This window comes from Mchenga conophoros, linkage group LG13, assembly GCF_057382185.1.
Source record: "Mchenga conophoros isolate Kocher_MC1m ecotype Shallow Benthic linkage group LG13, M_conophoros_male_GT1.1, whole genome shotgun sequence".
Lineage (NCBI taxonomy): Eukaryota > Metazoa > Chordata > Actinopteri > Cichliformes > Cichlidae > Mchenga > Mchenga conophoros.
The window spans coordinates 5840979-5865688 of NC_140538.1; the positions used below are offsets into that span (position 1 = coordinate 5840979).

The 24710-nt window shown below is 40.0% G+C and overlaps 1 protein-coding gene across 1 annotated transcript in view; it reads left to right on the top strand.

Moving 5' to 3' along the window:
• Positions 1 to 2993: 2993 nt before the first annotated feature.
• The window catches only part of LOC146560744 (uncharacterized), an 86548-nt gene continuing 64831 nt past the window's right edge, over positions 2994 to 24710 (top strand). The window contains exon 1 of the mRNA XM_085296172.1: positions 2994 to 4113. Coding sequence (XP_085152298.1) covers positions 4003 to 4113 — 111 coding nt within the window. The 5' untranslated portion in view covers positions 2994 to 4002. The remainder of the gene's footprint in view (positions 4114 to 24710) is intronic.

Consider the following 24710-nt stretch of genomic DNA (forward strand, 5'->3'; position numbering starts at 1 on the left):
AGATTTCAGCTCGCTGTGCCCTGCCTGTGATACGTCCTCCCCCTTCCAGGAGACATGATTTATGTCTTGGTTTTGCACCAAGACAGTCTAAGGGGGGATTATCACTTGAGGATTTATAATAATGCACAGAGTCTACTTTCTTGGTCATGTTATCTGTGCTCCTTAGCTGTGTACTAGCTTGCTCATCGCCATTGTTTTGAATCAAAGGCAAGGTTGTTTCATTTCCACACAGTCCATTTACCTCCACGTTTACTTCTAAGCGATGAATTTTTGTCTCCAGTACTGCAATCTTCTGCAGGAGGCTGTGGTAGTCATCTGTGGAGAGGGAAGGCATCTTGTTGCTAGTTAGCCTAGCGGTTAGCACCTTTCCAGGCTATTGAGGCTGCTCGGTGCCCAGACGCTGTAATCAGGCTTCAGCTGTGTCTAGGCCACAGACACACGAAGCGCTGAGGACAAGGTAACCATAAAATGTTGCTGTTTCTGTTAAGAACACTCTAGTCCTAATGATCTACAAGTGTCCAGAAGTTATCGCAGGTAAGCTCACACGGAAAAAAGGGAAAAAATCAGCATAAAAATCAATAAAAATCAATATAAGAAGCAAAGCATTCAAGAGCAAAGAGATGAAGCGTCCACACTCACAAAGGGGAGGAGCTGAAGTATAATAATAATAATAATAATAATAATGCATTTTATTTGAGGGCGCCTTTCAGAAACCCATGGTCACCTTAGAAAGAACAAAATTAATAAAAGGAACAGTAGTCATAAAATACAAAAAATAAGTTAAAATTACAAAACAGAGCTTGACAACAGATAAAATCAGCACTAAAGTGAATAAACCAGTTTAAACAGATGTGTTTTGAGCTGTGACTTAAATACGGAAAGGGAGTCAATATTTCTTATGGTTGGAGGAAGAGAGTTTCAGAGCCGGGGAGCAGAGTGACTGAAAGCTCTGTTCCCCATAGTAATAAGGCATGAGGACAGAACGGTAAGACGAATAGCAGATGATGATCTGAGAGGGAGGGAAACAGTGGTGATATGGAGCAGGTCACACAAATATGAAGGAGCAGATTTATGGATACACTTGTATGTAAGAAGTAAGATTTTAAAATTTATCCTGGTTTATACCATATATATATAAACATACACACATATATACAGGGTGGGCCATTTATATGGATACACCGTAATAAAATGGGAATGGTTGGTGATATTAAAGTCCTGTTTGTGGCACATTAGTATATGGTGTGAAGATACGAGATGTGCAGCACCTGAAACTACGGATACTGGATGGCTGTGCTGGCATTTCTCCTGCGGTGTTGCTATCAGTGTGTGAAGAGTGGGAGAAGAGGGTTGCATTGACAATCCAACACAATGGGCAGCACATTGAACACATTTTATAAGTGGTCAGAAACTTGTAAATAACTCATGAAAGAATAAAGTTACATTGAAAGCAAGCACATCATTGTTTTTCTTGTGACATTACCAATAAGTTTGATGTGTCACATGGCCCTCTTCCTATTGAAAAAACAAAAGTTGTATCCAAGATGGGAGTTGCTTAAATTGTCAGCCTCAAAGCTGACATGATAATTTGTTATCTGCTGATTTTATGGTTATTTCACTTTTGGCATTGCTACATGTCATCAGATGTAACTGACATACCAATGTCTCTGGCAGACACATCACTCCTTGTCTCTTGTGAATGCCCACTCAACACGATGTACCTTTCATTTTTTAAAATAAATTTAAGCCTTAATTAACCCCTCTTAAGTTGTCATTAATGGAAAAATTAGCTTTCTGCTATAAATATCTGTATTAATGGGAATTAACTGTTTAACAAATTATTTAACTAACTGTTTAGGGCGAAAAATGGCGATCAATCTGGGAAAATACAAACCAAATATACTGTTACATGGACAAACGACATATCTGCTCATTACTGTATAAAAGACTTTGGTAAATGTACTTTTTCTTGGCTAACTGTATTCATAATGTCAAATAGCGAGGTGGTTGTTCAAGCGCTTTGGTTGAATGATGTAGAGAGTTAAGTCATGTTTGAACTAAACTCTTAATTAAACTGTGTGTCCAACTTTCCTTATAGTGGAATATAATCTGGGGATAAGGAATAATTTTACATCTTTTTTGGGTCATTGTCAAAAAGCTTTAATCAAACTTGTTTTATGTTTTATGTCTCATCCACCTAAGTTAAAATTGTGGCTCTATAACCGTTTAGGCAGGGGCTTGGTCCTGTGATCCGACTATAACTTGAAAAAAAAAAACAGCAAGTGTGTGCACACACAAATAAAGTGACAAATCAAATAATCCATATCTGTTGAGCTTCCTATATAGAGGTGTCCTAGGGGCTGCAGAGAAAGATTGTGGTTTGTGAAGCAGTTATTAGTTCTGGCTGTGTTTTCTAAACCCAGCCATCCACCCCAGCCTCCAACATAAACGTGGCGACACCTGTGACATCTACAGATTCTTTATACTTGAATTTCTGCACATCATTTGGGAACTTAATTGTGTAGGTTTTCTTTTTTTCATAATGATTAAAATTCGCCATGGGAAGATGATTTTGCTCTGACATGCATGTTAAGAAAGACACTAAATCACTACATGGTTCAGTTTTACTATCAAGTTTTAATCCATCCAGTTAATTCAAAGGCATTATGGTTTAAAGAAATAACACATTCATTTGTTTCACTTTCCTTTAAGCTCTATTTCTCCGTCTTTCCTGTCTGTGCATTTCCTGCTTACCAGTAGGTGGAGCTTGTCTCCTTTGGCTTGAGAGAGCGTGAGAAGGAGGGAGAGAAGGAGATGATTAAAGAGAGAAGAAAGACAGCAAAAGGAGAGGCAGAGAGAGAGAGAGAGAGAGAGAGAGAGAGAGAGAGAGAGAGAGAGAGAGAGAGAGAGAGAGGAGGGAGGGAGGGAGGGAGGGAGAGAAATGGGGAGGGAGGGAGTAGAGAGCAAGCGTCAGCACTCCATGTGTTAAAAGGGCAGATGGTAACCGCGGGTAACTGAGGAGCAAACCACTCTGCTGGCCACAGAGCAAGAGATCAGCGGAGAGAGGGAGATAGAGGGAGGGAGGAGAGTGAACACATGCAGCGCAGCAGAGGAGAGGAGCATCTGAGAGGAAGCTGCACGCTTGCTCTGACAGAAAGAGAAAGAGAGGGAGGAGAAGACTGAGTACTTCTTCTCCACACTAACAAGGAGGCAGAGAGCAAAAAGAGGGGCAAAGACAGAGACAGAGGAGATGCTGAGATAGTAACAGGAGGGGGAAAAAGTATCCCTCCCAGCCACTTACAGAGATACAGAGACAAAGAGGGAGGGAAAACAAAAGGGGCTAGAGAGATTGTGGAGTGAGGAGAACGGACGGGAGATAGTTAAAGGAACTGCAAGACTGATCAATAAGCGGCTGAGATTTCGGGAAGAAATTTAGACTCAGCGAGAAAAAGAGAGAGAGAGAGCGAGCGAGAGAGGGAGTCAATGACAGGGAAAGATTGATTAATGAAAGATCTGAGCAAAACATCTGGAGAGAAGGAGACTTAAAGAGAAATATTTAAGAGGAGACAGGGGCATCTAGCGGAAGGCAAATTTAGAAAAGAAAGGGAGAAGAATTAAAAAAACATTTAGAGAAGGACAGGAGGATAAGAGTGGAAAGAAAGGGGAGCAGAGGGTGAAATATTTAAGAAGAGACAGAAGCTGAGGGGAAATGAGCAGGAGAACGCAGAGTTAAAGAGTCACTGGCAAAAACTTAGAGAAGAGAGAGAATAAATCAGAGCAGCAGAGGGAAGGGAAACTGCGCTCATCCTTTCTTTTTTTTATTTCCTCTGTCCCTCCTCTTCTTGATAAAACCTAGGAGGGGAGATGAAGTGAGGAGAGAGTTGAGTAGTACAACATCAGAAGAAGGAGAAGAAGGAGTTTTCAAGGGTTTTTTGGCAAAGTCCAGATAGATCAAGAGAGTTATAGATAGATATTTAACTGCATGAAAGAGAAGTATATCCAATGGCGTGCTACTACATTGTGATCAGTTCCACCCACCTGCGTGACGGACAGCTGAGGAGCATCAAGGGGGTGTTCAGAGGACCAATAGGAACCAATGGCCAAAGAAACACGGTAAGACCAAACAGTTACTTCTTTTATAGATGCAGAGTTTGCAGAAAAGAAGGGAAAAAGGTCACATAAGTGTAACTGTGTTTGACGTCCAGACTATTGGAGTCTTTCTGGTATTTGAACTCGAGGCTTTTTGGTGGCGGGAGGTTAGTTAGATTCTGTCTACATTTAATTGGCATAAATCCAGTTTAATCCAGAGTTCAGATGTGTAGCTATTAGTGTTTTAACTTTCCTGCAACAAACACGTCCAGGAAATCATTACCTCTAAATTATCATTAGTTAAACCACTCCCACTCACTTGATTGTCAGCTCCTTAATCATAGTGTTTGTAGAGTTAATTAATTGCCACTTCCATTAGGTTAATTGACTCGGTATTGGAGGCAGAAAGATCCAGATGGGGGTGGGGAGGCTGGTGCGGGTCCCCGTCTGTTGCACTAAGAGCTTCTCTGGCTCAGAGTCCGTGCTTAAACATGCCCAGGATTAGATTTTTTTTCCCTTTTAACCTTTCAAGTGTTTACTGATTGAGTTCAGTTAAAAAGTCAGGTAGGTCTTCTCTCTTTACATTTGCATTTATCCTTAGTTTGACACGCCACTTCAGCGCTTTTACAACAGCACTCTGTTTCAAACACATGCACTTGGATCATTTTCACGCAGTTTTCTGCACATCTTGTAGTGTAAATTTCACCTTTATCTTCTTATCACAAGCCTCCTTATGTTAATGAAGTGGGGAGTATCTAAAAATAAAGTCAGATAACATTTAGAGACAAATTAAAAACCCCTCGCTGCATTTTATTAAAACCTGAATGAAAATTAGTTATTCAGAACGACTGTGGTGTCATGAAACTGTGTGGGATGCTTCGACCCGACCAGATGAGTCACACGCGTCTTGACTTTTTTTTTGGTTCTCTTAACTCAGACTAAACCTTGTACTTCATTCGTACTGACTGTTGCAGGCAAACATAATTACTGAGAGTCCTTGTAGAGATGCACCAAAGATTCCAACAGGCTTCAAAGAGACACATCACATGAGACGTCAAGAGGTTGTGTAAGGGCAGAACTACAGTAAGCTCATTAGGCATAAAACACTTGCTGCAAGGTTTAGAAGAAATAAAATTAGTCTGTCATTTTAAATCAATCAAAAGTTTCACGCGTAACCCTGGCATGGCAAAACATGGCTGATTTTATGTTCTATCAGCAAAAGCGCTGATGGGAGCTGTGCATTGGCCATTACAAATCAATTAAAAGCCAGCGTTCTGCTGATAAAGAAGTCATTTTAAATCTCTACTCCATCTCTATCATGTGATAGGACTGTTAGATCATATTTCACCTGTGTCAATACTTTTAATAACAGCCATTGATCATAAATGACGATGGCTTGTCATGGTGAAATGATAGGGTTATAAGTCTTCAGGAGAGCCCGGCTGGACAACAGAAAATCAACAATGCATTTGACTTAGCGTGCAATTAACTAGAGAGCACAACAGAGCCCACAGCAGCGGTGGAGCACTGTGCAGCCAAAGCACTGTGGATTGTGTTATTGTGTTTTTAATAAAAAAGCAACAATGCACAGCCTAAGTTGTTAAAATTAAAGTGGATTTAAGTCCATGCACAGTGCACCAGCATGTAATGAAGCATTAATATTAAAGCCCTTAATTAAATTTTTGTACCATTGCCTCCAAACACCCCCCCAACCACCCTTTTTTTTGTGTGTTTACGCTCTATATTAACTAGAGTGATATAAAGAAGTGATTTCTTATCAAACACTTTTATCAGCAATGCTATATCTTCCAAATTTCCTAAAAACAGAGTGAGGAAAAAACAACAGGAAAAACAAAGCCTGCGTGTTTATCTTTTGGGGATTTCTGCTTGCTGAATCTGTCAGTGTTTCTTAAGAACTCGACAAGTTATTTCTTAGTGTCCTAAAAAAACTGCGACTGTGTCTTGTGATTTCACCCTGCTGTGACTGAGGTTTGGTTAGGCTAGAAAAAGATCACAGGTTTTCAAAGTAAGGGGATTTTTGATGATACGGTGACGATAATAAACACTTGACTGACTTCAAGGATAATTATGGTCATGGTTAGGAGATACTAATGTTGTTTTTTAGATCTGAATAGTGAGTGAAAGTGGAAAATCAATGACTGCAATATAGTATTACTCTTAAGAATACTTGTTCATTGGCTTGCTGGATCTCTGTGGGTTCACTGGATAGGCTCATCCAGGAAATTGGCCAGGAAACAGAGGAACAGAACAAAGGAAGAGAGAAATGTTATCTCTGTTAAATGCTGCGTATGTGTTGTTGTTAATTAAGTATCGTCTGAACCTTGACTCACTGTTGATGTTCGGTGAAATCCAACAAAAAGATCATCCAGCAAACATGACGTTTAGTTTGTTGTTTGTGGTCTCTCCGTGCTGTCTTTATCTCCAGTTTCCCCTCATAATCCAATCATTTGCACTATTGCAGCCGCTCCTCCCTGCGCCTGGGCTCTTCCTGTTTGAAAGTGAGTTCTTCCTCCTCACTATTTCTAAGTTGTTGCCCATAAGGGCTCGTCATAGTTTTATGGTTTCTCTTCTAATATTGTAGTGTCTTTATCTTACAATATATAGTAGAGTAAAAGACAAATAATACATTAAACGAATTAAGCAACTAACCTTTGCTTAACCTCTTACTACTCATTAAAAAATAGCTGCTGTGACTTTAGTCCCTATTAACCTGGATGACTGAGAACCTTCACAGACCCAGAACCTTCCCTATTAACCTCTTTACGTCCAGGGGGTCTCTGGTGATCCATCTAAGGTTAGGGTTAGGTTTGGGTTTTATTTCTGGCTCATGCTAAATAGACCAATTTTTAGGAACTTCAAATTAAGTCTCAAACAGATTGACATCAAAGTTTGTCTGCTGTTTTTTTCATTTGGATCCTCCATGCAGACAAAAACTCTGGGCTCTAAACCCATAGTCTGGCAGCACAGTTTATAGAAATAGGATGTTTATTTAAAAAATATTACTACACTGTACTGAGAAGCAGTTTGAAATCTGGATATATCTATCTTAAAAATAAACAGATACTGTGCAGGTTATCGAAGTGGCATAAGTCATGTGATGGAGAAATATATTCTGTTTCCTTTGAATGTTATTTTCCTAACTTTTGGTTCTATATTGGTGTACTTCTTTCAGTCCACTAACTATTAAAGAAACTAACTTTCACTTCAGTTGTCATACTATCTCTTAATCAGTAATGCAGGAGTTCTGTTTGAGCTGTGCATTTTTGGTGAAATGTGTTGAATATTTGGATAGAACAGGACAAAGGATGAAATGTACTACAGTTGAACATACACTGTAATATCTGTTCACAGTGGGGAGATGGGGGGGCATGCCTGGTCTGAAAAAATGCTTAGCTGGGTGGTATGTGCCACATGAATGTCAGGACTAAGGGTTTCCCAGGAGAAGATTGTGTTGTAATGAGATGATCAATTTTATTCACTTCAGCTGTCAGCGGTTTTAATGTTTAATCATGTTGAAATGAAGTTCATATATTTATTTATATATATATATTCTTATATATATATTGTTAAGTTATCTTCTTGACAGGGCCTATTTCCAACTCTTTTCTAACTAACTTCATCACTGAAGCCACATTTCTCATTAAAGACTGTCATAAAAAGCAAAAAAAAAAAAGATGATCACTTACTTCTAACACATTAATTATTGTGCTTCATTAAATAGATGACAAACTAATGAAGCTGTTATAGCACCTTCAACAAGTTAGAGCTTTCAGACTTGTTAAATGATATCCAACTAAGAAAACATAAGGTAAACTTTCCACTGCTAACAGAGTACCATAAATAAAATGTTCTTTAATTACCCACACAAGCAAACGGTGGCATTTCAGAGGCACGTATTCAACTCTGTTCGTCACGTAATCCAGGAATAGAAAGCTATATCAAGAGTTTTAATTGGCAAACAACCACACATGACTATCACCGGTCACCTTGGATCCTCATATACCCAAGCTAATTTTATCCTCAAGTTCTTTAGCACAGCCAGGTCTGATGAAATTGCATGAAATGATGAGGTTTTAAAAATTCAAATAACATGGCCTGTGCACAGAAAATGAGAGCGATATGTTTGCGCCAGCACAAAAGAATTGCATGAGAGAGACATGGGCAGAAATAGGCAGCAGAGTCTGACGCCAAAATAGTGTTGGGATCAGTAGGATGGATGACTTTCCTTCAACTCAAATGACTCAACTTGACTCCTCGTTTAGCAAACAATATTTTTAGCATTTTTTTTTGTAAAGCATGATCAAAAAGTTACCTTAAACAGTTTGAATTACTCAACATAACCTTTTCTCAGTGTTGGTCACATCAATTACATTACATTACAGTACAGTTATCCAGTTATCACCCATCTTTGGACACAATCTGATGACAGCTACACACCTGTAAAGTTTTAAGAGTGCATTTTGCATGGCTGAGTTGCTACTGTGGTGAAGACATCTGTCCACAGGCAGACAGACACATATTAGCATCTGCTAAAATGCCCAGTAGAGTAGGTGTCCTCACGTCTGGTGGGGAAAAATGGGCATGGCGTGGTAGTGCATTGGTAGTCTTTAGGTGCAACACAGACCTTTGTAAACCCACATATAGATGTTGTAGCTGTGTACTGTCACCAGAGAGAAGTGTCAGAAATATATCAAACAAGCAGCGATGTTGTCTACTTTATGTTTGTGCAGTTGTTGATCCGTCAGCTTAAAGAGAAGATGGAGGCCATAAAGAATGTTTTGTAGAGATGTGAGTGCTTCTCAGAGGGTTTTTTGATCTTTGATGTTTTTTTGTGCTTCTTCCTCTTAATGTTAAACTCTGTGGTCGTTTTTATTTCTGTTCAAGCCAACTTTTCAACTAAGCAGCATGCTAGTGTTATTGCCACTGGGCAACTACAAAGACACCATGGCAACATGCGAGTGTGTTTCCGTAGCTTCTGTATAGGTTTAATTTACATAGTGTATCTCCTTGCGTTGCCAGAGAGCTACAGAGATGTAGGAGCATACATCTTGAATGAGAGTACAGATCAAGACTTATCTCCCATTGTTTAAAAAAAGTTTGAATCCAGCCCTACAATGGCTTCCTTCTTTTGCCTTGCCACACCTCTTTCTTGAGAACTGGCTAGCGAGTAACATTTTGGATAAAGGTTGAGATGAGAGGATCTGTCCAGTAAATATTAGCATATATTAGCATGTTAGCATAGCTTAGGAGCGAAACAGCTAGCCTAGCTCTGTACCTCCAGGCTGACTATACCATGTTTTTATTTTATCCATGCTACATTACCAGCATGCATTTTATCCACCCCGATCAGCAACTTCTTTTTGAAATGGTTTATTATTTTTTGGGCATGTTAATCTTTTATTCATGAGGACAGTAGAGAGAGAAAGACTCCAAAGGATCAACATGTCTGAAATGGTTTAAAGAGCACTCAAATTCAGGACACCATACGGCAAGGTGGAACATGGGTCGCCTGCTGAACAAGGTGAGCTATAGCAGCATCCCTCTCTTCCTGTTTTTTCAATCATTATCGCCAGCAGATGGACTTTCTCAGATGTCATGAAAATGCAAGACTTTAATTTAATTTTTTCCAACCTCTTTCAGGACATCGTGCCCATGCTGGCTCAAAATTGAGGTTCAAAGTTCAATGCTGCGCATGGAAACAGCCGCTATGAAAACAATCTCACTATGAGGTCCATCTGGAGCTTTTAATCACATTTGACCTTTTGGTGAGATTATTTTCTCAAGTCAAACGAGTATTTAAAAATATTTTGAAACTGTGGTAAAATGTTCCAAAGCCCTAAAAAATGATCATAGGCATATCAGGCATCTAACTTTATTGCATAAAAGTACCTTGATTACAGGCATCTATCATGTAAGAAACACCTGAAACTATTATGCAAAATTCAGACCTTGTGTAATGCTTATAATAAACAGCATTTTAGTCTTATTTCCTCAGATGTTTGACACCTTTGTGTCCGACAGGTGAGCGTTTCCCTGCTGCAGAGAGAAAACACATCTCACACTGCATGCTGATATCACCCACTTCGCTCCTCTTCAAAGGAAAACAAATCACTCTAACACCTTGAATCAAATGTTTTTCTGTACCTTAATTGCTTTAAGGTGCCAAAGATATTTGGGCCTGCCGCCTGTGTTTCGCTCTGTGTTACTATTCATGCTGTCCATGAAGGTCCTAAAGCAACATTTGAAATCATTCAACAGGTGTACATGTATATCGATTTTCTGTCCTTCATCACGCGTGTGTCTGCTTGTGTTTTAAATGTGTGCTTTTGCTGGCATGACAACGACACCACGGTGACATTAATTTATGATTGCCCAGCTGTCGGGGAATTTTTCACACCTTTCCCAATATCAGTGAGGCCGGCGTTATGTTGCTATAGAAACATTGATTCCCGGAAGTTAAGTAACGCTTCTTTTCTGCACCCCACTTGGCAAAAAGGTTGACATGAACTTCCTTTTGAGTCTTTGTTTATTTGTTTTGTCCGAAGTTGCCGCTGAGGATGTGACAGCGTTTTGCCCCGGAGCTCCAGCAGCATAGCTCCTTAACTCTGGACTGTTTTATTTTCTTCATCAGAAGTCTGCATTTAGTGCCGAGTGTTTTCAGTTAAAACCACAGGTGCTGCAGACTATCTTATAAAAGCAATAATGTCCTTGAGCCGCTGGGTTATTGAGCAGTATACTCATTTGGTGCTATCGGCTATTTCACATCAGGCCTAACAACACCCAGGACAATACTACGCCATAACCCACTGCCTCTCAGCTGTTAACGCTTTAAACCTGTGTGTTTTGTGTGTGCGCGCTATAAGATTTGAGCTAATTCTCCAACAACGTGGCTCCACGCTCCATAAATTATCACAGAGGAGGACGCTGCGTGCATGATTTGTGCGTGTGTGAGTGTGTGTGTGTGACTGCGTCCGTGCATGTGTGTGTTTAACCGTTCCAAGTTCATCTGGGTTTCAAAGGGTTACATGTGTCTGCGTGTGCAAGCATGATCTGTGTGAGTGCGTTCAGCTGTTGTGACTTGCATGGCATGAGTGTGTGTGATGGAGTGAGTTTGTGTATTCGGTAGTTGTGAGTACATGGTGTGCTTCATTGATGTGTGAAACATCAGCTATGACTGTGGAGCCATCTGCTCCAAAGGGAGAGATAGAGTGCAAGTGTGTGTGTGTGTGTGTGTGTGTGTGTGTGTGTGTGTGTGTGTGTGTGTGTGTGTGTGTGAGAGAGAGAACGTATTTTTGCTCTACATGCATGAGTGGGTTTATGTGACAGTGCAGTGTATGTACGAGTATGTGTGTGCACTACTGACTACTTGCCTGAACCAACAAGTTGCTGCTTTTTTGTGCATGTGGGACATCAAGAAGTTTCCAAGCTGATTCCCGCTCAGCTAAAGTATCTAATAATTATTTCAACTCCTCCTCAGGATGAAACTTTGTTTCTGTCTGCTTCTGTTAAAATTTACATGCCAGCTTTTTTGTTTTGCCTTAGATGCAGTCTGTCGTCTTGAAATTGCATTCCCGTGTAACTAAATTCTTTTCACATTTGGGCTGGATTATGTTCAGAGGCAACAATTAGATTCTTTTTGAATGAATGAATGATGCATCACATGTATGAACTGCATCGCTGCCAGCGGTTTCCATGTGCGCAGTTTTTTTCATTTTGATTGAAATCGTTCCAACTGAAGATTTCCCAAGTGCTGACATGTGATATGGTTTTCATACACCTTCGTGTTTACATGCACACACTCATTTGATCTGAACGGTGTATGAGCGATAGGCTGTGCAGAAATTTAAATAAGCAAATTTCACCATTTAACAGAACATTTCACATTGTGAGATTGCAGTCTGTATGAATATAATTTCTCAGACACGTGGCTGGTATTTCAGAAGCAAAAGCAGACTCAGTCAATGCAGGCTTCACAGGTGCTAAAAAAAAGACGCAGACCTTGCATTTCTCAATTTTGAATTACATCTTCTGATTACGACATTGAATTAACTAAAGGAATTTGTCTTATTAAAAAGACACAAGTTGGAAAAAATGAAAAATTGATAAAAATGCAGCTTTGAACCACTAGTTTCTCAAGAGAGAAATAAGCAATTATTTAATATAGTGGTTTTTATTGATCAGGTGTGTGTAAAGTAGGAGCGAAATTTTGAGTTTACAGTTTTGCCAAGAATTACATGCTGTAAATTTTTTGATTAAGTAAAAACAGGTGAGTGTTTTGCAATGAAAAACCACTAAAGGGTAGTTATTCTTAGTTAGCGTATTGTCTGTCTTGTTAATGTTGGTTTATAATGGAGCACTGTAACAAAAAAATAATTTCCCCCAGGGATCAATAAAGTATTCTGATTCTGATTCTGATTACACAATGTACTAAAGCACAACAAGTGCACTGTTGCAGAGCAAGTTGTCTTCCTCCTGCTAAAAATAAAATGCAGCGTTTCACACAAAGTGGAAATCCATGCTTGGGGTGCGTAAATGTGCATCTCTTAAGAAGCAGCAACACCTGTGATTGCAGCATCCTTATTGTATAAAGATGATCCAACTTTGATGGTAGTGCACATAGAAAAAACACAAAAAAGTGAAAGAAGTTTCTATTTTCTTCTATTTTCTTAAAACATTTTGTTGTTAGTTTTCCATCTTTTGGTTTTAATATGTTTTAGCTTACAATCCAAGACACTCTGTGACAGATCAACTTTGGAAAGACATGATTTGCAAAGTCAACAAACTTTGAAATGTTCTATGAAATGTTGGTGAATCTAATCTCATCCCCATTAAATCCTTCCCTTCAAATAAAGCTGGAGCCTCTCTACATGTAGCCAACTGCAGAGATTCATGCATATATGGTGTTGTTCCATCCGCACACTGTAATTAAAGTAGGTTCCCACTGAACTATGAATGAATGAAGAGCACAATCTGCAGGAGCATGCTTTGTAGAAAGACAAAGGGAAACATCTGGAGAAATCCACTAAGATTTTAGAGGTAGTGGAAGAGATGTGGGTCTGGAGAGGGGGTCTCTCTGATAGCTGCTAGTTGTGGATCATATTTCTATTTATTGATTATTATAGATCTCAGATTCTGCAAACACTACTATACATTTATCCTTGCGTGCATTTGTACCATTATACTGGACTACAAAGTGGTTGCCACCCAAAGTCCTCCCATCTACCCAGATGACTATTACCAGCTGTTACCCGTTTAATTTAAACACACTGCTGCTCTTATTGTTGCCTGTACTGTCACAGCCATCACCTACACCCCCTAATGTCACTAGTTTGAGCCTCCCCCATCATGGATTAATTTTCATGTCTCTTATTGTTCTCAGCCAAGAATAATTGCTTTTATTTAGTTCTCGTCAGCAAAGGGATAGTATAAAGCAATTCTTGTATACAATCTTGCTAGAAAGTCCAGTAAGATGACACTTCAGAGTTTTTCACAACACAACTTCTAATTTGCATTTTACTTTTTGTTTTTTTATTAGCACTAGGTGTAGAGAAAAGAAGCTCAATCGACAGTTTTTTAAAATCAAAATGTGTGCTAGGGTATGGTCACTCCGGCTCAAAGCAAAATTCAGATGACTTGAAACAGGTCATAGATGAAAAGGATCGGTTCAGTTTCAAGTTTCAGTTTGAAGAGAAGAGAAGTAGTATAGATGTGTTTTGTAGCCCAGGGTTGCTGCACTCCTTCCCCTTGGTTTTGGTTTAACTTTGTTGTATACCGATTACCATGTGTAGACCCACGCACCTGATTGGTGTCTACTTTTGAACCTTATCCCACCCTCCAATTCTTAAGTGCTTCACACTTCTGCCTTCCACCATCCCTGATTTGACCGGTGCCCTTTTCCTGTGCCCCAACCACACTCCAGCTTACTGCAGCAGCTGGCTCAGAAAGGCTGCCAATTTGTCATTAGTGGTAGCTGTGATTTAGAAGGAGCAGCATGCACTGTTTCATTTCTCTGTGTTGCCAGCCTAAGAGGTTGGAGTTACTTGTTTTGTGGTACTTGGGTTAAAATTGAATGTACCTCAAAGGGCTTTCTGGTTTTCTTGAAGAGCATGCACTTGCTTGTTTGTGGTTTGGACACTCAAGGCTAGGTTTGTAAAACACAAAAGTGGAAATAATAATTTGCCAACACTTCACGATTTACGTGAAATGTCGGCATTAGAGTGGCTTCCTCAAAAGAGGTGCCTGGCAAAGCTCATGTAGCATGAGGAACATCATGTGTAGGAATAATCAGCGGGGGGCCTGTAGAGCTTGATCTGCCGTCTGCGATGTTTGTGATATATTAATTACACGTGAAAGGCTTATTTTCACATAACTGTTATCAGGGTGAATTTCAGAGAAGAGGATTGCTTCACGTGTCAACCTGTATTGCTGAACTTTATTCTCCGCCTTCATTAAATGCTTCTGCGGAAGACGGCGAGTTCATTCTGCATGACTTGACCCGGTCACATTCCTTTCCATTGACCTTACAGGTTTTTGTAGTGTCAGTGCTTTTAATTTAGCCGATGTGGCCCTTTAAGAAGAAAAACACCCTGAGAGATTAATTTTTCATCCGAAGATGTTCTTAATGAGTTCTGGAGTGCTGAATGTTAAAGTATATATTTATGTAGCATGGCCGTTACTCGATTACCATGGAAACTGAGGTAGCATGTTGGAGGTGAGTGGGCGTCAACGCGACTTGGATGAACCCTGCAAATGTCGTGGGAGGGACGGAGAGAGAGAGATAAAGTGACAGAGGAAATGAAAGCAGATGGAGAAAAGTAAGAAAGAAACGCTGAAATGAGGTAATGTTTGGTTGCTATGAGAAGTTTGCACGTCCTGCTTTTCACTTCTTTCGCTTGTCTCTTCTCATCTTTCAGTCCGTTCCCCTAGTCTGAAAAAAACATTTGCACACTCATATTTTTTTGTCTTCACTCGTGTTGTTTTTTCTCTCCCTTTCTTCATGTTTCCTCTCATTTTCTCCCCTTGTTTCAAAAACACTTTTCCTCTGAACTCATGCATAAATCCTTCAGTCATTCTTCAAAATATGCACATGCCCTAAAACTGCAAGTAGCCACCTTAACAGTACTCATTGCTGTAGGACTCCTTGTTGATTTTTAACATTTTGCCCGCATATCATGTGCACAAATTAAAATTTTTACAGAAACTTCAGTAAAAAAGTGACCAAGTCCCAGAGGTGTGGACTCTCCAAGGACAAGTTGTTTATTTGAAGGCAGGCAGAGGCGTGGAAGTAAACAAATTCATAGGACTTACTGGTAAATTGGAAATTCCGCTAATAAACTCAGCTATTGGTGCTACTCCAGAAAGAGTTTCTTCTTTGGGTTGCCCCCCAAAACATTCCAGTGACGGTATGTCGTATGAAGACAAAGATAAAGATGTACTCATGCTTGGTGATCTGTATTGTGTCCAAGCACGTTTGAACCCCAAAGTCCAGTTAGTTTGTGTTACAGCTCCGAAATTCATGGCTGAAAGAAACAAAACGTACCAGATACAACAATGCTGCTGTTCTTCAACAAGCTTTTAATGATGTATAATACTTACAAAGAACAAATGGAAATAGAAAGAGATGGGAACCCTGGGTTAAACTAAGCAACGAGGAAGGAAACAACAAACCAGCCATGCTATGGCTTTGGCTTGTCTCGGGACGTGCTGGTAACTCCCAACTCAACGTATACTTAATAAACAAAGCTGTAAAAACAACCAAAGGATAAAGATGTTTTTGAAGAAAATTAGGGAGGAGGCAAGTTGCTCTCCACCATTCTCCACCTTCTCCAGGATTATATTCACACAACCAGTGTTCAGCAACCAATCAGAATAAATAAGAGAAGCGGGGGCATAGTTAGGGTGGACCTGGGCGACTCCCTCAGCTGCATTCATGAAGCTCAGCTGAAAATTGGTGTGTTGATTAAATAGTAGATCTATAAATCACACACAGGTCCAAAAATGGCCCCAATTAAGGCACAAAATCCATAAAATCATGAACCTTAACAACAAGCATCCCTTTATGTGAGATAGAGAGTAATGAAGATATGGAAACTGGGAGAAAAGGGATAAAGTAAAATATAGGGAGTGACCACTGAAGCAAATTCGAGCCTGGAACATTAATTACAGTGTCTGTGAGGGCCAGTGAGGGAGTGGCGATAGTCGTGTTTGGGTACGAGGCAACCAACCCTAGTGTGAGTACACCTTTAGATTCAAGCACCACTTTAGTTGAATGGGATAGGAATGTACTATTTATGCTACCATTTCTTCCTCCTCTTCTTAACTTGGACTCATCCTTTGCTCTTCCACATTCTCTCTTTTTTCCCTCCCTTGTTTGTAACCTGGCGGCTGGTTTTTCCTCAGCTGCTTCTGCCCTCACCTTTGATGCTTCTCTGCTCTCTCTTGTTTTTCCTGCATGTCTCTGCACTTTGCTTGCTCTCTTCTCTTTCGCTTTACTTTTCTCTTGGTTTTAACAGGGCTTTTTGGGTTTTGTCACCCTCTTATCTGTGTCCTCCCTCCGTCATTTATACTTATGTACTAATCTTACACCCTTTTTTCTCATTTCCTCCTCAACTCTGCTTTTCATTTCTCCACTACATCAATCTCCACCCACTTCTCCCTCATTTTGTTCTTCTTTTACTCCTTTTTCTTTTCTCACTCCTCAGCACTTTTTGATCTCTTGTTTAAACCCAATCTTTGCAAATTTGCCTTCTGCTCATCTTTTTACTCCTTATATTTACCCATGTTTAAGCTTGTTCTACCTGTTCCTCTCCTCTCCGATGAAGCATTTCCAACCTTGCTTTCAACTGATCTGTTTCTCCTCTCTGCTCACCTTTCATCATAATATGCCGCTTCTCTTATCTGCCTTTTCTCTCTTTCACCTGCTTCCTCTCTGCCTCTCCCATTGTTACCTTTACACTCCTTGTTTTCCTTTCTTCTCTGCCATCCTTTATTTCCCTACCCTCTTCTCCTTCAGATTCTCCTTCTTCCATCACTTCTCCTGCAATCTCTCCTCCATATCCCTTCCTCCTCTCATCATCTTTTCCTGTTTATTCTCCTTTTCTCTCATTTTATTTCCTTTGCTTTTTTTAAAATCCTGCTTTCTATTCATCCTTTCCTGCATTCAGTTCTCCGCCTCCTCTCCTCTCCTCTGCGCTCTTCTCCCTTAGTTTAGTGAGCAGTAAAAACAACGATAAAATAATAATAAAAACAACAACTGTCCCGTGATTATAAACCCATCTCCATCTGGATCGCTCACACCGCCACACAGACTCACGCACACACCGAGCCGAGTAGGAAGTCAAACAGAAGGCCAATAAGACACGCTTGACTGGAGGCGACTCTACAATGTGTGTGTATGAGATGGGGAGAGAGATAGAGCGAGACTGTGTGCGTGAACAGAGAGGGTATTCACTCCTGTCATTGTGTGAACCTCGTGTCCTCGCAGCCGCAGGAAGATGAGATAAATCCTGAAACATTTTTGTCGATACTCAAGGGAACGTTTCAGACTAAAGACACCTGGAGGTCAGGGAGTGATGCCGGGCTAAGTTAGTAAAAACTGATAATCAAGTGGAAATCACTGCAGTGATGTCTGGTTGTACCACTGAAACTGCAAATACATGAGTGAATGAAACATTTAAAGCATTTTAGAAGATCTTTTAACATTTAATTACTGACTTTAAGTATTTATCGTTACAGAAGCGCATGTGTGTGTTAATGTGTCACTAAATGCGCCCAGGGGGTGGGGGTTATTTGGTGGCATCAACCCCAGTTCACATATTTACCATTTTAAAATATAAATGTCCTAATAAATTATGCTTTTTTTTTTAGTATATATAACACCCACCAAAGTAAAATGATCTCCAGCTATAACATCAAAGAGATGTGCACATTCATGAATCAATACTATGATTTAATCATGTAGTGAATAGGAATCTGCATAAGGAATACTTGTGCTTTGCTGTCTTAAGCATATTTGGATGTTTAAGCTTTTAGACAATTACTTAAGTAGGATTATTTAGGTAGGATTTTGCTTTGGAGTTTAAACTGGTGTGAAGCTTATTACCTTTCATGGTCGTCAAATTTGTATCTAATGATTTCTACATTTATTTATGATCAAATATTCAGATTTCCTTTGAATTTCCTTCCTTCTTAAATCTTCTTCACATAAAAAATGCACATTCAAACATACATGCATTTATTAATACATGTGTACAAACATGCAGATTTGATTGCAAGCATCATTGTGAACCATACCCTGAAGTCATGCCACAAAACTAAAACATGCACTCAATGGCCTTTTTGTCACGATGACCTACAGAAATTCAAATTAAGCATTGGAATGGGGAAGAAAGGTGATTTAAGCAACTCTGAGTGTGGCACAGTTGTTAGTGCCAGACGGGACAGTCTGCGTATTTCAGAAACTGCTGATCTGATGGGAATTTTCCAAACAACTATCTCTAGGGTTTACAGAGAATGGTGGGAAAAAGAGAAAATATCCAGTGAAAAGCAGTCCTCTGGGTGAAAATGCCTTGTTGATATCAGAGGTGAGAGAAGAATAACCACATTGCTTCAAGCTGATAGGAAAGCAACAGAAACTCAAATAACCACTCATTTGAGCTGAAGTATGCAGAAGAGGCTACAGTTCACACGGGCTCTCCAAAAGTGGACAAGATAAGAGTGGAAGAATGTTGCCTGGTCTAATGAGTTTTGGTTTTTCAGGATTTGGCATAAACAGCATGAAAGCATGGACCCATCCAGCCTCGTATCAACAGTTCAAGCTGCTGCTGGTGGTGTAATGGTGTGAGGGATATTTTCTCGGCACATTTTGCCCCTTAACACCAACTGAGAATCATTTCAATTCCCAGCCTACCTCAGTATTTTTGCTGACCACCTTCTGATGGCTGCTTCAAGCAGGAGAATACTCAGTGTCACAACGTTTAGATCATCTCAAACTGTTTAAATTTGCTTTACTCAAGCAATGTGTACCTAATAAAGTGGCTCTTAAGTGTACATTTATATATAGAGAACATAGCAAAACATAGAGAATAGGAAAAATTGGGAGCTATAACAGGTTAGATGGGAAGAGACTATGGAGTGTACAAAAACATCAAAGTTATTCGTTGATAGTATAAGTTTGACTTTTACAGTATTTTTTAAGTGAATGTAATAAGACCTGATAAGCTTTGGGATTAAAAATGTAAATGCAGTTTCAAATTTAAGTGGATGATTTGTCACTGGAGAGGTGGGTTAATGTAAGGACTGACCTCCTCAGTGAAACTGCTGGGGCCCAGTTTGCGAAGCAGCGGTGCAAAAATATGGCAAAAGGGGCACATCTGGTCATAACTGCCCCAGGGAAGCCACAGTGGAAGACTCCAGCTGAGATATGTCAAAATCTAAATTTAAACTTTAGCCCTGAATGCAAGCTGTGATGGAAAATGTTCTTTTTGATCCAAAGTTTTAAAAACAAACCAAATAGGGTTTGCAGACTTCACCATTTCCAGGAAATTTGCTTCGAGTTTTCTATAGATGAGGAAAAACACTTTTCCTCAGCCATCATCCCAGTTTTCTGACAAACATGTGGTAAAGCAGCACCAACAGCACATGTCACCGTGACCCAGCCAGAGACTCAATATCAATCATGTCCTCTCCAGAAGTCTCCTGTCAAAAACATCTCTCCACAAAAATATGTCTGTCAGAGAGTCGACTAACACACACAGAAACACAGCTCTTTTAAACTCTCCCTACATGTAGTAGTGGACAACAAAATTTTGTGAACACATGTAATCAGATTACATTTTAATTCTCCACCATTTTCCAGGCAAACACTGTACGAGCTGTGTGGTTTTATGTTGTGGAAACTAATAATGGTGAGACTATTTGGAGTGTGCTTTGGGATAAGCGGTTTCTTTCGTGTAATAAGATTCTCTATTTGATGATCTGTATTTAACAACTTTTTGAAACTGTTTTTACGTTTGGTATAAACACATTTAAGATAATAAGTAGGAAGCACTGAAGCAAACAAAGACTGAAGAAAGCAATGATACTGTGTGGCCTCTGATTATTTTTTCCTATCTGGTCATCATCTGCTTTTTGCATAATTACTTTTGCTTTCATCCAATTAAGACATCCCGATATTGTCTGTTAAGTGCTGCTGGCCTTCCAAAAGATCATTCAAAGCATCTGAGTTTAAAACACGTGATTCCCCTGATTTTGCTAATCTCACGAAAATGTATATTTATTTGTATTCCAGTGAAACACTACAAGATAATGAAATGGAAGATGTCCTTTTAGTGGGCCATGTTGATGTGCTTGAGATGCTTTCCATGGCCAATAATTGGTGTTATCACCACTGAATATAGGTCACTATATGGGCCGCATTTCTGGCTGTTAATCATCACTTCTGGCTTCTTTTGTGTTATTCACAAGCAACTAAACAAGTAGCTCAGACATGAGAAAACCAACACAGCTTAACATTTTTAAGGCTTTTGGAAACAGAAAGCATACTAACCTAAGTACTTAAAATTCTGCTGACAGTCTGCAAACATTAGTGCTGCCAGCATTAGGATGTGGGGCTTGAACCATGGAGGTTGCCATTAGGGACATCTGCCATTCTGCTGCCCACATCTACCGCCAGTGCTAATCCTTCTGGTCTTTATGATGCTTAAAGATAGCTCAGAAATATGAGCAACAAAAGGACCGAGTGGACTTCCACTGATCATGATATTAAAGCTGCAAATGTAATAATGTGGATGAAACACTGTTTTCTGCAGTTTTTTTGTTTTTGTCTTTTTGGATGATGTCATAGAGGGGAGATATCTCTTGCACTCAGCACTGGCTTTGAGCACAGAGGTCCTTCTACCAGTTGTTCTGTCCTTCTGTTTGTGAAGATCAGCCAATGACAAGAAAGCTGGTGTACAGTGGGAGGAGCTACATAATAATTTCCCCCTTCTGCCCTGCAGATAATGTAAACTTTTATATTGAGGAGGAACTGAAGGGCTGCATCCGGTGCCTGATTGAAATAATTAAGGATTATTTTGATATTATTCTCAGTCTGAATAAATGGAACATGGTATTTAGGATATATTTTTTAATATATGAAAACATATTTCAGTGAAGGCATAAGGACTGATATTGACTGATTTTCTTCACTAAGCACAGAAAGGATATTTACCAGGTATAAATAATATTTTTCCTGTCTACCGTCCTTGAGCGAGGACACTACTACTACTCCTTTCCATTTCGTTTTCAGTCCCGAGCATAAACGAGAGTATTTCAAAAATACTCGTTGAAGGTTTCTAAGTGTCCATTAAGAACAGAAGCTGTGCTATGAACCACTCCTCTTGTTATCTCTGTTTACTAGCTGTTAGCTAATGTCCAGTACAGCTCCTTTGTAGCAGAGCAGAGGGTGTAAACACAGATAAACCCAGATGACATATAGATGCCCTTGCTCTGGGGCACGTCAGCAGCATCGGCAGCTGTTGATACCTGAGATCAAACAAGTAATTTCTTCTTCTTTTCTAAGAGGAAAAGAAGATAGCCAGATATTTTGGCACTCAGGGTCTGCTCTAATGACACTGCAGATGAGCAGATAGCATTGATCAGAATGACCCGTCTTTCTAAATCAATAGGAATGATCCCATCTAGATAATGTTACAATCAATAACACTCTCGGTATGTCTGTCTGTGTGTGTCTGCACTGATGACCTGACCTGTGTCTTTGTGATGCTACCTGCGTGCGTGAGGGTGCATTTGCCTGTGCGTATACGTGTGTGTGTGTTGTAAGTGTGTGTGTGTGTGTGTTGGGGGGGTGGGGTCGGGCAGCTTAAGGTCAGACAAGGTGAGGCGTAATGGGACTCTGACCAGATCCAATCTGGGACCACTTGTGGCAAAATGAATTGGCCTCACACACAGAGTCTATCCCTGAATGTCCGTGTGTGTCTGTGTGTGTCCTTCTTTGTCTTCTTGGTGTGTGTGAATGAGCGCCCAGTTGTCTATGTGTATCTTCGAGTGTGTTTGTATATGTGTAAAGGCCATGCTTGCTGTGGAAAACTAATCTAATTCTGACAGTTTCGCACAGACAAAAGGGCACATTTATTAAAAAAAAAAATCACGACGCAGCACATTCGCTTTGCACTTCCACACGCTGTGTACACACTCGCAAGCTGAACTCGGCAAATGTTTCACACACCAGCCGCCACTTTGTGACCGTCTGTGACAAGTGTAAAATGCCACATGATTGGTGGTGCTGCACTGTGGAAAAGCGTCTCCATTTCCTGCCTTCTGGTTCACTGCCTCGTGGTCGACCGTAGCAATGAAAGCTGAACCCTCGAATTCTCAGCTGGCTTTGTTGCTCCTTCGCTATATTGCTTCAAGAGCATTTCTACTTATGTTTTTTGTGTGTGGGACAGTGGTTTTTCTGGCACAGGTGGACATGAATCTTTCAGAAATATGGAATAAATACCCCTGAAATTACAGTTAACAGGTAATCTAAAGGTATATGACAATGGCCACTTTTGCTTAACTCTAACCTGAATTTTAACTGACAAAATCCCCAAGCTAATAATTGCTTGGAGGTTACAGTTACCCATTAATCTCCTTGTAGAGGGGAGTTCAGATAAACAGGTGCTGAAAGCTTCTGCACATTTGTATGCAACTAGGAATTGAGTGCGACTGTGTTTGTTTCTCAGGCCAGTTTGACTTTTTAGTTCACCTTTCTCATTGCTGTCTCAGTGCATGAACAAACACATTTAATGAACAATTTAGAGCTTCCTCTTCACTCGACCTGCATATGACTCCTCGGGTGCTCTAGGTTTTGGCGAGAGCTGAAGTCAAGTTATGTTGCACAAAATGCAATGCTATAGGACATAGCACGCCTCAGCACAGAGTGTAAATAGATTACACATGGTCTGTGTTGTGTCTGTCTACAACTGTGCCAGATGAAATGCCAAAATGGTCAGATACTGTCATAATTAAGAATTGATTTACAGTTAGATTTTATAATGCATAAATGAAACTCTATAATACCTTTTTGTTAAAAAAAATCCACAAAAAAGAACACATATGTATTATGAAAATGATCATAAAAAAGGATTAGTAATCAGTCGTTACTGGACGATGATGGCAGTTATTGTTTACCTGACAACACTTATCAGAACAAGCTTATAACACTTTAAATAGTGGCATATAATCACTAATCTCTATGAACAGATATCTGCACATGAACATGTACAGTTTAGTTTCTATCTGACCTGCATAGTTCAGTCACACTGGGACTGACTTAGATTGCAGACAGGTAAACAGTCTGTGTGTTCAGCCAGGCTGTTCTCATTCGAGCCATCAATTAAGAATGTTTTGTCACAGCTGATGGCGTGACTCGTTTATGCACAACATGTCCTTTAGTGAGTCTGATGTATCAGGTTATGACATCAGTGAGACAGGTTGGTCACTCCAGAGTAGACATTCGTCAACGTGCCAGGTTAGTGTTGCAAAGGCTCATACTGTAACCCAAAATGCAAACTTTAACAGTATATTTTGTTGCCTAAAATAAAGGTAAATAAAAGGGAATGAGAATTTTATTAAATCAGCAAGAGGAAAAATAAATATCACAAAAAAAAAGAGTCACTAAGTATCTCTGACAAACCTGCGACTATATGGACAAAAGTGTTAAACCACACCTCTTTGTCTTTGAGTTCAGGTGTTTTAGGTCTTGTTGCCACAGGTGTATAAAATTAATCATCTCATGAAAAAATAGTTAATTCCATAGAGCTCACTGAACTCCAGTGTGGTACTGTAACAGGACGCCACCACTGCAACAAGTCAATTTCCAAAATGTGTTCCCTTCTGCCCTGCAGACAATGTAAAGTTACACACGGTCACAACATGTGGCATGAACATCAGCACAAAAACATCAGAACAAAAACAGACAGTGTGCTTGGAGCTTCACGGGTTTCCACTGGAGATCAGCTCCTGTATGTGGCCCAGCACAACCCTCCAATCCTCAAACCCGTGCTTTTCCAAATACCCAAGCCAAATTTTAGGTCTCAGCAAGAGGACAGCGTAATTAAAAGTTCTAATGAACTGAAAATCTTTCACTTCTAAAACTTGCAGATGAACTGTGAAGAAGTCAGTTATATTGCAGAAATAGTCTGAGAAGTTTCTGTTCCGTAACTGCTGTGAATCAAAGCTGCTCTGTCAGCTCCAGACACTCAAACCCACAGAGGATTAGCATTTGCTGTTCAAAAGATAGATTTCCAATTCCTTTTAACCTCCAAGTCACTGCGGTTAAAGGTGACTCCAACCACAAGATGATCATCTCAATGAATCAGATATCTCTCAAACATTTCCTCTTTGCCACTCTTTCGCCGCAGCTTGAATCTCACCTGTCTCAGATTTTCTAACGCCGCTATTTCCGGCTTCCCTCGGTTTACCTCTTTCCTCACCACGCGCCCCCATGCAGCGTGGAATGTAAATAAACCAACATTGCGAATCCATAGCCAGCATGCACACTCACTCATGCAGAAACACACAGACAGACACACACACATACACACACACACACACAC